Raw genomic sequence first — 14,145 nt, forward strand, 5'->3', positions numbered from 1 at the left:
TGGGGTGGTAATGGGCAGAAGTTCGAAAGGTAATTTCTCCCACCCAAAACTCAACTGATTTTCTGTGCAGGGTGGTGGTGGTGGGGGGGGGGGGGGGGTGATGGAGGTAATTCCTGGCAACCAAATCTCTTGTCTGAAACAGGTGGGAGCCTTGTGAATATATTTAAATCATGGTCACATGACTTCATTACAACACTGATGCCATTTTCCGCCCTTACTGCCTGACTAACACCACTTCTTGCTCCTGCCCATGAACCATAAGCTGTACAAGTTCTGAGGCAGCCATTTAAAATGCTATTTAAAGGGATCTTTCCGCTGTTGTCAGCTCAAGTTGTATCAAGCCTTTGGAGACATTTTTCTTGCAATAGCTTGTGGGTTTTTTTTTTCACCATAAAGGTTTTAAAAGTGCTTCTACTCGCTATTGTAGGTCCTGAGCTGTAATGGAACTTTTGGCATTTCAGTTGTTTCTTGATGGGGGATCCTTCTAGGAATCAGAGAAAGAACATCAGTTCTCAGAGAAGGGAGGCTTTGATTCTCCATGGAGTCAGTGACAGTGACAGAATTGTGTCACATCCCGCAAGAAGACATGCAGCCAACTGCTACAGCTAGCACAACACTCCCTGCTGTAGTCAAGATCACTGCAGTCCTGACCTTCTTTGCCTTCAGCCCCTTCCAGGCTGTCATAATAAGGGACATATATATGAGCAACATAAATTAGTCTGCAATCCATGCTTATATTAAACAGGTTACTTTGGTTCTGTCTTCACAAAGGAGGACACAAATAACCTCCCAGAGATGCCGCGGAACATAGGGTCTGATGAAAGGGTTGAACTGAAAGAAATCAGTATTTGTAGGGAAATGGTGTTAGCAAAATTGATGGGACTGAAGGCCGATAAATCTCCAGGGCCTGATAATCTACATCCCAGGGTACTTAAGGAAGTGGCCCTAGAAATAGTAGATGCATTGCTGGTCATCTTCCAGAACTCGATAGACTCTGAAACAGTACCCATAGATTGGAGGGTAGCTAATGTTACCCCACTATTCAAAAAAGGTGGTAGAGAAAAAGCGGGGAATTATAGACTGGTAAGCCTGACATCGGTAGTGGGGAAAATGCTAGAGTCTATTATAAAAGATGTAATAGCAGAGCACTTGGAAAGCAGTGACAGGATCGGACAAAGTCAACATGGATTTACAAAAGGTAAATCATGCTTGACTAAGCTACTGGAATTTTTTGAGGATGTAACTGGTAAAATAGATAAGGGAGAGCCAGTGGATGTGGTGTATTTGGACTTTCAGAAGGCTTTTGATAAGGTCCCACATAAGAGATTAGCGTGCAAAATTAAGGCACATGGGATTGGGGGCAAGGTATTGACTTGGATAGAGAACTGGTTGGCGGATAGAAAGCAAAGAGTTGGAATAAACGGGTCATTTTCCGAGTGGCAGGGAGTGACTAGTGGGGTACCGCAAGGATCGGTCCTAGGACCCCAGCTGTTCACAATATATATTAATGATCTGGACGAGGGAATTGGATGTAATATCTCCAAATTTGCAGACGACACAAAGCTGGGTGGGAGGGTAAGCTGTGAGGAGGATGTCATGAAACTCCAGTACGATTTGGACAGGTTGGGTGATTGGGCAGAAACATGGCAAAAACACTATAATGTGGATAAATGTGAGATTATCCACTTTGGTGGCAAAAACAGGAAGGCAGATTATTATTTGAATGGCAATAGATTGGGAGAAGGGGAAGTGCAAAGAGACCTGGGTGTTCTTGTGCACCAGTCACTGAAGGTAAGCATGCAGGTGCAGCAGGCGGTTAAGAAGGCAAATGGTATGTTGGCCTTCGTAGCAAGAGGGTTCGAGTACAGGAACAAGGATGTCTTGCTACAGTTGTACAGGGCCTTGGTGAGACCACACCTTGAGTATTGTGTGCAGTTTTGGTCGCCTTACCTGAGGAAGGACGTTCTTGCCATGGAAGGAGTGCAACGATGATTCACCAGGCTGATATCTGGGATGGCAGGAATGACGTATGAGGAGAGATTGTGTTGATTGGGCTTATACTCACTGGAGTTTAGAAGATTGAGAGGGGATCTCATCGAAACCTATAAAATTCTGTCAGGCCTGGACAGACTAGCTGCAGGAAGGATGTTTCTGATGGCCGGGGAGTCCAGAACCAGGGGTCATAGTCTAAGGATAAGGGGTAAGCCATTTAGGACTGAAATGAGGAGGAATTTCTTCACCCAGAGAGTGGTGAACCTGTGGAATTCTCTGCCACAGAGGGCGGTGGAGGCCAGTTCATTAAATATATTCAAGAAAGAGTTGGATATATTTCTTAAGGCTAAAGGGATCAAGGGATATGGGGAGAAGGCAGGGGCAGGGTACTGAATTTGGATGATCAGCCATGATCTCATTGAATGGCGGAGCAGGCTCGAAGGGCCGAATGGCCTACTCCTGCTCCTATCTTCTATGTTTCATGCCTTGTCTGTTCGAGCAAACAAATTTTTCACTTTCTCCATGGATATCCAGAAACAGCGGGATAGGGTTTTGGGGTTTGCAGGACTCCCGCAAGTCCCGGGCATAAGCACACACTACACCCTGCAGGCTCCTTCATAAAACGCAAACACTTTTATGAATCACAAAGGGTTCCACTTTAATCATTTGCAATTGGTGTGTGATGAACAGCAGCACATCATGCAGGTCTATATCCACTTTCCTAGCAGTTGCCATGATGCTTTTATATTACATCAGACATTCATTCCCCCACTGTTTGTCGCTGCACAGTTAAAAACTGGTTGCTTGGAGACAAGGGTTATCACTAGGCTTATGATACCTCTTAGGAACCATGTTCAGCATTGGAACTGCACGACAATCAGATGAATGGGTCAACTAGAGCCCTCATTGAGCAGACCATTGGAGTCCTCAATCAATAATTCAGATGCCTGAGCAGTTCAGGTGGCTTCTTGCAATACAGCCCAGGAAGAGTGTTCCATATGATTACGATGTGCTGAATGCTGCATAACTCTGCTCTCCAATGGAGACAACAAATAGAACCGCCATTGGAGGAGGACCTTCTTCATTTTGAGGGGGAGGACACTGATAACGTGGAAGATGGCAAGGAAGTGAGAGGGGCCCAACAGTTGCCTGCAACCAAAGCTCTTTGGCAGAATCTCCCTGAAGAGAACTTCAACTGAACAATCTGTGCTCCCCCTGAATTAACAGTCATGTCAAACATCTGACCCAGTCCTTCCACCCTACAATCAACAGCATCTGCTCAAATGCCAGAATTAGTATTCATGTCGCCTAACATTGCAAGATCACCAGTTAGTACAGGAACACTCTGCCCACAACGATTTCATATAGCATTGTGGTTTTAATGGCTTAGAGAAAGGCCTACACATGACTTGTCACCCCTGTGTGAGCTGCTAGTGCCTGTCTGACATGTTCCATTACCTACTCTAGTGTTTCTACCATAGCAGTAACATGGAAAGAGGTAGACATTTATGAGATACTTATAGTAAGCAACCTCTAGCTCAGGCCTGAGAGGGCCCATCGCAGACCATAACAATTTGGTGTGTGCTGGGGCAGTCTGGACCAGATTTCTCTCTCTTACCAGGGAGGCCAGTAGTTAGACATAAGGTTACAGAAGTGAAGTCATCATGAGAGATGGTATCATTTTCCATTTTATGGTTGCCCCTGCTACTGCGCTGTGACTCAGACTCCAGGAGGTCAGTGATCCAAGTCAAGCCCCTATCTTTTCCATCTCCCACTCTATCCAAGGTGGAGGAAATGCTTAAGACCAGAGCTTGCATGGCTTCAGTATGAGCATACCTGAGTGATGCTGTTGTTACAAACTTCTGCAGGGTGGCTCAGCTGCAGCGCCCATTGAGGTGTCCACATGTTCCATGGTTGACTGCAAAGTGTTGATGCCATGCATGAGAACCCTACACTAGTGGGTTGTGGACTCTATTATACTATCTGACACATTTTGGAAGCTCCATGGCAGGCAGTCCAATGCCTTCAACAATTGTTGGTGCACAGAAATCACTTTTTTTTTTAAATGGTGGGCTGCATCTCTGCCTTCTTCAACAGAAATAGGGTATGAGCTGGCCTCCAGTTAGTGAATTATTTGGCTTTCCTTGCCCCCTCCTCCTGTTCCTGCTCACTTGTGCTCAGTGAATCTCTCAGTGCAGTCCCCTCAAACTCACTATCCATGTCACGTGGGATGCTAATTTCTGTGCTGGTGCCCAGCAGGGTAAGAGCAAGTGATGGTGCATCATCATCAGGATTTTCATCGTCAGTCTGTCTGGCATGAGCGTCTGAGTCTAGAAAAGGGGAGAGAGACAAGGGACAGGATGTAGTTTCAAAGGCAAGCACTTGCAGACACTGACGGTCCTACCAGTTGTCATGTTCAGCAAGTTAATGAGTGCATAACCGAAATAGTTAAGTCAAAAGAGAAGAGATAGGGAAGATGCCAACAAACCCTGTATTCAGGCTTATGAGGAGTGTGTTTTATGCTGGCAGCTCACCTCATTCATGCAAATAAATGGCAACCTGGAAACTGGGAAGAGGACCCTGCTGACTCCTCTGGGTGGCCATTGCTCTCGCCCTGCCCACCTCCCGCTGGTTTCCCACTGCTTATGTGCTTTCATTGATCCTCGTCAGAAAAAGTTTAAATTTTATAATACATCAGCACTGTACCAATCAGTCATGTGTAGCATGTAATTTTAATTAACATAAATTTTTATGACTTGGAGCAAATGATTGTGCTGTCATATATGCATGGCTTCCATAGGGAAGAGAAGCAAAATTGTGGAAGGAGCGTTTCATGGATCAGCACATCTTTTCCAGAAATAAAGAGAGAAGAAACTATTTAAGAGCCTCTACTTGACATTAAAGATCAACAACATATATTAATCCTTTGGTAGAAACTGTAAGTCAAAGTAAAGAACTATTGCCTTAATGAAAAAGTGTTCAGCAAAAGTTTATTGTTTTTATGCAAAGATTCAACATGAGGATACAAAAATAGTTAAAAGCATCTGCACATTACCTGAGTTCTTGTTCTTTTCCTTCTTCCAAAAAAACAGGAAAAAGTGCCAAATAAAATTTCAGGAAGGTTGTGCCCCTTTAATGGCACCTCTATGACCGAAAGAACAACCACAGACTGCAGAAGAAGATGGAAAATGTGAACAGGAGAGTGAATGGTAATAATTTCCAACTAAAATGGTGAGATGCAGGCCACCAGAGGAGAAGCAGGCACCTTATTCTACCTCTCTGCACAGCAGGAAGGGACGAATAAATCTTGCCAGACCTGGATGAAATGGATGTCATCTCACTGAAGGAAGCACAGGACAAAAGACAGTGACACAGACCACATGCAGGGAGAATGAAGTGCAGAATAGGAGAAAAGAACCTCCAGGATGGCACATCACAGCAGTTTAGTCCATTACCAAAGGTAAGCAGACTATGTTGCTGTCAATTACCAATAAAAAACAGACACGGCTTTTTGTAACAAATGGCAAAATGTATCTTAACTTTCAACATGTCCTCCACAGGATATGCACTAAAATGTAATTCTTTCTTCCTCCAAAATAGGGCTCCTATCTTCCACCTCAGAGCAATTACCATTCATCAGCCATAAGCCTTACAAGACAAGAGAGAAGCAGATCCTTCCCAAATTTTATTGAGCTAATTCAAGATATCAAGTGCTAAAGGCATCTTTATCTCTGCAGTCCACCATATCTAATACCTCGAGGTGCCTGCAAAAAAGACCATTTAAGTAGGCATTTCTACATCTGCAAGGAGGAGGTTTGGCATTGACATGCACTTTAACCTTTATACTTGATTCTTGTGGCAAAAATGAATTGGAAGCCTTACTGAGGAAAGCTATCTAAGTCATCAACACTCGTAACAGATCACAACTGAGTCATCCAACCAGGAGTGAATCCACATGCTTTCAAGTTTGGTTCTCTTACCCAGTAAAATTGTCCAGTTGCAGATAAAGTCCAGGGCAGGTGAAAGAAGAAATAATTTGTAGGTAGTTGAACTTGGTTGTTACAAATTGTAGACTAATGCAAGGAGATGCCTTCCGGTTGGGGCACGCACTCTGTGCCTGCCATTGGTTATGGGCTCGAGAAAGGTCCTTTTCCAATTTCCACCCCAAAGAAAGAACTTGCATTTTTTAAGGTGCCTTTTATGTCCGAAGGATGTCCCACAGTACTTCACCGCTAATCAATTGTTTTGAAGTGTAGTCACTGTTGTTTTGTAGGCAAATTCAGCAGCCGATTTGAAAACAACAAGGCCCCACACACAGCAGTAAAATAAATGACCAGTTAATCTTTTTTGATGGTGTTGGTTGAAGGATGAATATTGGCTAGGACCCTGGAATTACTCCCTGCTCTTCTTTGGGGGTTCACTTGCTCCTCCGCCAGAGCTACGACAAACAATTAGGAAGCCTCGCCACCCCCAGAAATTCACCCCATTTATGTAATTATTTAGCTCCTTACACAGATCATAACATCATCTGTTAGTTGAAACTACTCAAAAGTACATATTCGAGTCTATAAATATTATCTATGGCCTTATTTACAGTATGTTTGGAAAAACACCTTTTTCTGTTATCATATTTCTGTTTAAAACAATTTTTTAATTAATTAATTTTAGGATTATCAAGGTGATGGTTATCAATGCTAGGGAATGGAACACTTTTTCAACTTTTCTCACACAATGTCAATACCAATATTTTCCAGGTCAGATGTTGTACAGCCAACCAATGAGTCAATGTTATTAAACACTGTTCCCAAATATCATACTTTCTCCATAATCTAGGAGAACCTTAACCATAACCTAGGAGGAATGCACCCTGCTGTACCAGTGTCGATTTTTTTCACTAACCACATGGTTTCCTACAGCCTCTGCATGAGGCTGATAAATCAGTCTCAGAGATAAATATCGTAAAGTGCTGACCCATTGTGCAGCCTTATCCCCAGATTTATTTTATTCTGAATTAATTCACTAATTTGTGAAGTAATTTGTTTCAGATAATGTTGTCTATATTACTTAGAAACTATTTTCTAGAATATGGGGGAGGGGGAATATAACAGAAAAAAACTAGGCAACATCATAAAAGAAACTCGTTGACTAAATACGAGACAGTGGTGTTCTCTGTGCTAAACCAAGCTATGGCCGAGGAACTTCGTGAGAAATAAATGTTTCTAAATAAAATAATGCTGCTAATAGAAAATAGGACACTTTTACATTTTGGGGTATTTTCTAACCTTCTTACCCTAGATTATTTTGGTCTTGTATCTTAGATCATTCTCATGGTGAGTCTAACTCCCCATACCTTTCAGAGTGTATATCCTTGCCTCAAAATCTAGGTAAGCTCGTGGTAACATCCCTGTGAAATGAACAGCAAACCCTGTCTGATAATTACTTTTAATTTTCATAAGATACCACATAAGCCCACTGTTTCAAGTTTAAAATATCAAGCAAAGTTATTTTACAAAAGATGAACAAGCACATAAGAAACAATCATATAATATAGTTACATATTTACTGAAGATATCCTTCCACCTAAATCTTCAAGTGGGAAAAATAATAAAAAGGACTGTAACTCTAAGAACGAAGCTAACACTTTGTAAATAACTTTTAAAGTTTTTTACTTTCTCTAAGTAATATGGAACTGGCCAGTACTGACTGGCTTCTTTCCTGAGATTTCAAACTGCCTCTTCTTATGGGACTTTCTAACTGCCTCCAACTTAAACAGAAGTCAGTTTTTATATCTGAAAAAGTGTTAATGGAATTTTGTGCATTTTGAATGTCTGATCTCTCAAATTCAAAATAGAACTGTCGGTCAAATATAAACTGAACCAATTGCATATTAAGTTCAAATGATTTCCCTCTCTCAAGCTTGTAGCTGACAAAACTTGCAACAGTGTATTGGGATAGGCTTGACACAACATCTCTTACTCTTTGTGCATTATGTATTTAAAGGGATATCCACTGATTCAAAACTAGACAAAAATACTTTAATTTTGTCACAGCAACTAAGGACCTCTTTCCTCAGTTGAGGGATATTAGAATAGTGGTAGAGCTTGCTATGTGCAGGCAGTGCAAAAACAGATCTTTATTCAGGTAATGATTGTGCAGGCAACCAAGAGAATCTGTTTGACTTGGTCACAAATCAAGAAGAATGGGGTTGGAGCAAATATTCTTCACTTGTGTGAACAAGAAAATCTGGGGGAGGCACGGGAAGCAGCCAGACCACTTTCTCCTTCTTATGGGTGCTGACAGAATGTTGCTTGGCCACCCCAGAACCTCGATATCTGCCCATTGGGTGGAGTCCAAGATGCACGAGGCGTGGGAAAATCCTAAATGGAGCATTCACCTGAAGGTAAGTGACTAAAATGCACGTGCAGTGAGTGTATTCTATTTGATTTGCTTCATCTGGTGTATTAACATATCAGAGTAACCACCATGTTGACCTACAGAAATATGAAAATCAGAAGAGGGGGGCTAGAGGACTGTTCACCATGAGGCCTCAGCTGAATTCGATGGCAAGGAGACCACCTTCCAGAAGTAACTCATGGTGGAAGAGGAGAAGGAAGTGGGATACACAGCATCCAGATTCACCTCCACCCAAATTGAGTCTATATCCATTCATCAAGCCACTAAGAAGGCAAAGTGTCTGTCTAGTTCTTCAGGTAAGCTCTCCTCCTCTCTCCCATAGACATTTCTTCCAAAATCATATCAACACACCTTGGTAATATTTTAAATCAGGTTTACTTAGGATATGTGGAGTGTAAGCAATTCAATGGTGTTCTCCATTGGAATTGATCTTGTAAAGACCTGGGTGTCTTTGTGCATCAGTCGCTGAAGGTAAGCATTCAGGTGCAGCAGGTGGTTAAGAAGGCAATTGGTATGTTGGCCTTTGTAGCAAGAGGATTCGAGTACAGGAACAAGGATGTCTTGCTGCAGTTGTACAGGGCCTTGGTGAGACCACACCTTGAGTATTGTGTGCAGTTTTGGTCGCCTTATCTGAGGAAGGATGTTCTTGCCATGGAGGGAGTGCAGCGAAGATTCACCAGACTGATACCTGGGATGGCAGGAATGACGTATGAGGAGAGATTGGGTCAATTAGGCTTATATTTGCTGGAGTTTAGAAGAATGAGAGGGGATCTCATTGAAACTTATAAAATTGTAACAGGACTAGACAGACTAGATGCAGGAAGGATGTTCCCGATGGCGGGGGAGTCCAGAACCAGGGGTCACAGTCTAAGGATAAGGGGTAAGGACTGAAATGAGGAGGAATTTCTTCACCCAGAGAGTGGTGAACCTGTGGAATTCTCTACCACAGAAGGCAGTGGAAGCCAATTCATTAAATATATTCAAGAAGGAGTTAGATATATTTCTTAAAGCTAAAGGGCTCAAGGGATATGGGGAGAAAGCAGGGACAGGGTACTGAATTTGGATGATCAGCCATGATCTCATTAAATGGCGGAGCAGGCTCGAGGGGCTGAATGGCCTACTCCTGCTCCTATCTTCTATGTTTCTATGAATCCCATCAAAACCTAAATGTCAATTGGATAGGGTGATGCAAAATCAGGAATGCTTGAAACCAAAATGGCTAGAATGTCTGAAAGGTGCAGAAAAAAGTACTTGGCTAGAAAATAGTGACTTCTATTCTTTTAGAATCAAAGGTCATCAGAGAAGTGCTTTATCTAATTTCATTGAACAAACATCTGTCCCTCAATGATCCATCCACACTTCAGCTAGTTGTATTGCCCTGCATGGACTAGATGATTTTCCCTTTAACGGTCACTCAAATATTTACTGTCCCGGTTCCCTATTCCCTTGTAAGGTACCCTGTTGGTCTCAGATAATGTTCCAGTTATTTAATTTTCCTCTTTTCTATTGAAGATTTATTTTTCTCCAAATATAACTTGGATGATTTGATCTGAAATTGATCGCCTGAAGTGGGAACAGAGTTTTAAAAAACTCAAAACAAGTTCCCAATTTTTTTTTGCTATTTGGTAAAAGTGTATCTGTTAATTAATTAGGCTATTTCCAAATCAAGTTGGGACAGAGCTTAACAACATGATGCGCAGAACTTTCAACTTTGGACGGTAGTGGATCAGCCGCCTGTAATACACCCTGCCCAATTATCCTTTCCATCAAATCAGGCGCAGTGTAATGGGTGGCTGATCCACTACTGTCCGCTTTATGCCTCTGCTGAAGTTGAAAGATCCGCTCAATCAATTGAAGTGCTTGTTTTAGAATTTAATCAAGGGAGTCGTGAAAACTTTGGAGCTACCATTTTCCAAGAACTGAAGAAATATACTTTCCTTTTCATCCTCTGCCCTGACTTGAGTTTATTGATTGTGGACAGGGTTACTGGGGCTGATTTTAACTTGTCGAAATCAGCGTTAATGGTGTGCTAATGGCCTCAAAATGGTGGACTTACCTCCCTGTTAATGCTGATGTTTTCCAGGGACCTACCACTGGGTGGCCAAAGCACCTGCCTGTTTCAGGCAACAGGCACCTTTTAGTCTGCATGTCCTACAAAGTACATAGGACCCTGTTTACCATTTTAGGACAGAACTGGTCAGAACACTGCCCAACATGGTATACTTTGTTTAATATTTAATTGTCCTGTAAATACACCCTAGCACCCCATTTGCTCTAGCTATAGCTTCATGACATTGGTCATAAACCTTTAGAGATCTATACACTAGAACGCCCAGATCTTTCTTTCACCACTGGCTTTAATTCTTTTGCCTGAAGGGTGTATGTATGTTCAGCGTTTAACCTGCCCACATGCATAATAATACACTTACCTAAGTTAAACGCCATTTGCCATCATGAGCCCAATCCCCCAGCTCATGTAGATCTGCTTATAGTAGTCGAGAATCCTCTACAGTCCTGACTCTCACACATAACTTGGTAGCTTCTGCAAACGTGCAGATCATTCTCCCAACACCTACATCTAGATTATTAATGAAAATAGTAAATAGCAACAGTCCTAACATCGATTCCTACGGGACACCACCAGTGACTGGTCTCCAAGCAGATCCAAATCCATCTGTAACCACTTTCTGCCTATGGGCTTTCAGCCAATTCTCAATCCAGCGTAGTACATTACCACTAATTCCACAAGATTCAATCTTGTAGATAAGCCTCATATGCAGTACCTTATCAAAAGCTTTCTGAAAGTCTACACAGATAATGAGGGCTTTCCTCATCAACTATCCTGGTGAATTCCTCAAAAAATACAATCAAATTGGTAAAACAGGACCTTCTTTTTTGGAAGCCTTGTTAAGTGTCCTTGATGTAGCCTTCTCTGTCTAAGTATTCATATAATACATCCGTAATGATTCACTCAAGCATCTTCCCTATTACTGATGTCAAGCTAATGGGCCTATAGTTATCCAGATCTGCTTTATCTCTCTTTTTAAAGATTGGAACTATGTTAGCCTCTTTCCAGTCTAAGCAAACAGCCCCAGACTCCAGCAAGCTATTAAAAATATGGGCAAGGGGCTCACTCAAAAAAATGACTTTCTAAAGGTTGGTAAGAAACCAAGGTTAAATATTCCAGATATTCTTTTCACCTACAAATGTAAATGAGTTTAGCTAATCATAGCTGTGACAGTGGTAGAGGTGCTACAGTTGACCTCAGACCTTTCTTTATGGGGTGGTCTCATTATGGAAACTTTTTTCCACCTTTGACATTCAGAGTTAGCATATAATGCTCCCAGGTCAAGTATAGCATATACTGCATGCAGTGTATAACTCTCTCTGTACACTGCCCCACCAACACCACCAGAACAGGTTAAATGAAGAGTAAAACTGCCCTGCCCCAGTACCACAAGGTCAGGAATGAATTGGGTTAGATGCCTTCTGCTATAATGACAACCTTAGAAAGGCACCTCTTGTTGCATCACTGTGACATTTATGTTTCCCACAGCAAACACCCACTGAAAATAAGCCCCATGCTGTTTGATCTGTCAGTGTTCTGAATTTGTCTGGATAGGTCAGAATTGCAAGCAATATTCCATCTAACATAATCCACTGCAGGAACTGGTTGAGTGGTGTGGAGGAAAGATAGTTTCACCATTTCGACAAACTCATTCCAGGGGACATGGGAAAACAGAGACATTTATTTTCTATATTATGTTTGCTCAATGTAAAAATACCAAAACTGTGCTCTGATCTGTTCAATTTGTATGTGTTCTATGTTAATAAAGTAGCCTGTTAATAATGATTCCTTGCTGTTTTCTTTCCTTAAATGGAAATCACAAAAATCACTAACATTTGGAAAAACATGGAGGGAGCCATGTAACGGGACTAATTTAACTGGCATTGTGCTGATTTGACATGTTATGAGGTTATTGTGGGGCCAGAATGGTACAATGGCTTTATGTTTGCAGTCCTCTGCAGGCCAAGTTCTTATCTCAACCAGAAAAATTTCCAATATTTCCATCCAATACTTATTTTTTTGTTGAAAGTGTCTCCTATTTTAAAGGTACATTCTGCCCTTCACCTTTCTTGGATCCCCATATGCAGTGAACCATGACTAACGAAAGAGTGGACAAGCTGTTTCCAGACTTCTGCCAATGTTGCTTCAATGTAGCTGTTCGGAGATGACAAGAACAACCTGAGGTGACTCTGATTTTTCCCTTCCTGTAAGGAAGGTGCAATCCATGGCAGCACAACTTAGGAATTTATCTTGTGAAGGATCAGTAGTGTAAACTGGAAGACCAAGTATAATGGGCCACAGTGTTGGTTCCTTCTAATGGCCCTGAAATTAGGATCGGGAGCTTGCCGCGCGTGCAAGCCCCCGATGTGCACTCACCTGGCGCGCCGACATCTGAAGCCCGGGCCTGCTTGCATTTCCTGTCACTGGCCCGGTTCAGATGTCGGCGCGCTGTGCTTACCTGATCCAGCGGCGTAGTTAGTGCAATGTGCCGGCTGGGAACAAGTGAGCACTGTGCAGCCAATCAGGGGAGGGGAAACTTCATTCATGAGTTTGAGAGTAAGAACTGTCAAACTCATGAAAAGTATGGGCTGCCAAAACATTACTTAAACTTTAAATAAAATTTTAAAAAACATCCCACTGATTATATTAACTATAAATAAGTTAAAAAAAATATTTTAAACAATCAAATTTTTGAAAAAATAAATGTAAAAAAAATAGGGTCTAAAACTAAACTTACCTTACTGTAAACTCTTTAAAAATAATAAACCTGTGGAAAAAAAAGTCTAAATTGTACTAAAAGACCACTTACCTGTAAAACGAAGTACTTACGTCTGGTTTTTCCACGCGTAAAAACCGGAGGCCTTTACACTCGGGCAACTCTGGGGGAAAAAAAAGGAATTTCACTGCGCACGCGCTGCCTGTGCAGTCGCACGCGTTCTGCCTCTTAACCCCTTGGGTCAGAGAACAGGAAATGCCGGTTTTCAGCGCATGCTGAAAACCGGCAATTCCTCCGGGCACACGCGTAAGTACCCCGTCCTTACTCACGCGTTGTGACAGGAATTACTGGGCCAATATTTTGAAGAGAAGCTTGGGTTGCATTCACATGTAGTACGATCACAGCTCATAGTAAGTCCTACTGGGAGGAAGGAAGTTCACAGCACATGGAACTACCACACTGACTGGAGACTTGGGCTACCAAAAAAGACTTTGGGCTGGATTTTCCAAGCCCCAAGGAGGCGGGCATGGAGGCGGGACAGCCCGTAAAATCGGAGAAAGTGGGGGCGGATGGCAAACCCGCCCCTATCCCACCTCCGTGCCCACTTGTCAGGAGGCAGGAAGATGTGCAGCTTCGGGTCCCGTCTCCTGGAGGCGGGAAAGGCTTTTAATCCTTTTAACTGCCTGTTAACAGGTAGTTAACAGGCAGAAAAAAGGATTCGTGCCATTTTACCTTCACAGGTGAAGGCTTCCCGACCTCGGAGAATCCCACCGGGTTGGAGGAGACGTGGAGGAGGTCTGCGGCGGTCGGAGGCACCTGGAAGTAAGGTGTAGAGGTGAGTGATGGGTGCAAGTGTGGAGTGGTAAGTATGCAAGGTGAGTGATTAGTTTAAAAAAGTGTTCACTTACCTTTTTTTCCTTCTATAGCCTTTAGCCGCGCTGGATCGGGAGAGCGG

The 14,145-nt window shown here is 42.5% G+C and overlaps 1 protein-coding gene across 5 annotated transcripts in view; it reads left to right on the plus strand.

Moving 5' to 3' along the window:
* Positions 1–14,145, plus strand: part of LOC147114087 (cyclin-dependent kinase-like 3) — a 170,872-nt gene that overhangs the window by 99,675 nt on the left and 57,052 nt on the right. For 3 of the 5 annotated variants that reach the window (XM_085995679.1, XM_085995675.1, XM_085995677.1), the window contains one exon: positions 8,490–8,702. The exons of the other annotated variants lie outside the window; for them this stretch is intronic. In XM_085995679.1, coding sequence (XP_085851805.1) covers positions 8,490–8,702 — 213 coding nt within the window. The remainder of the gene's footprint in view (positions 1–8,489; positions 8,703–14,145) is intronic. 5 annotated transcript variants of the gene reach the window in all.

The sequence above is a fragment of the Somniosus microcephalus genome, chromosome 8 (genome assembly GCF_052327205.1).
Source record: "Somniosus microcephalus isolate GS21.2 chromosome 8, FLI_Smic_1.0, whole genome shotgun sequence".
Classification (NCBI taxonomy): domain Eukaryota; kingdom Metazoa; phylum Chordata; class Chondrichthyes; order Squaliformes; family Somniosidae; genus Somniosus; species Somniosus microcephalus.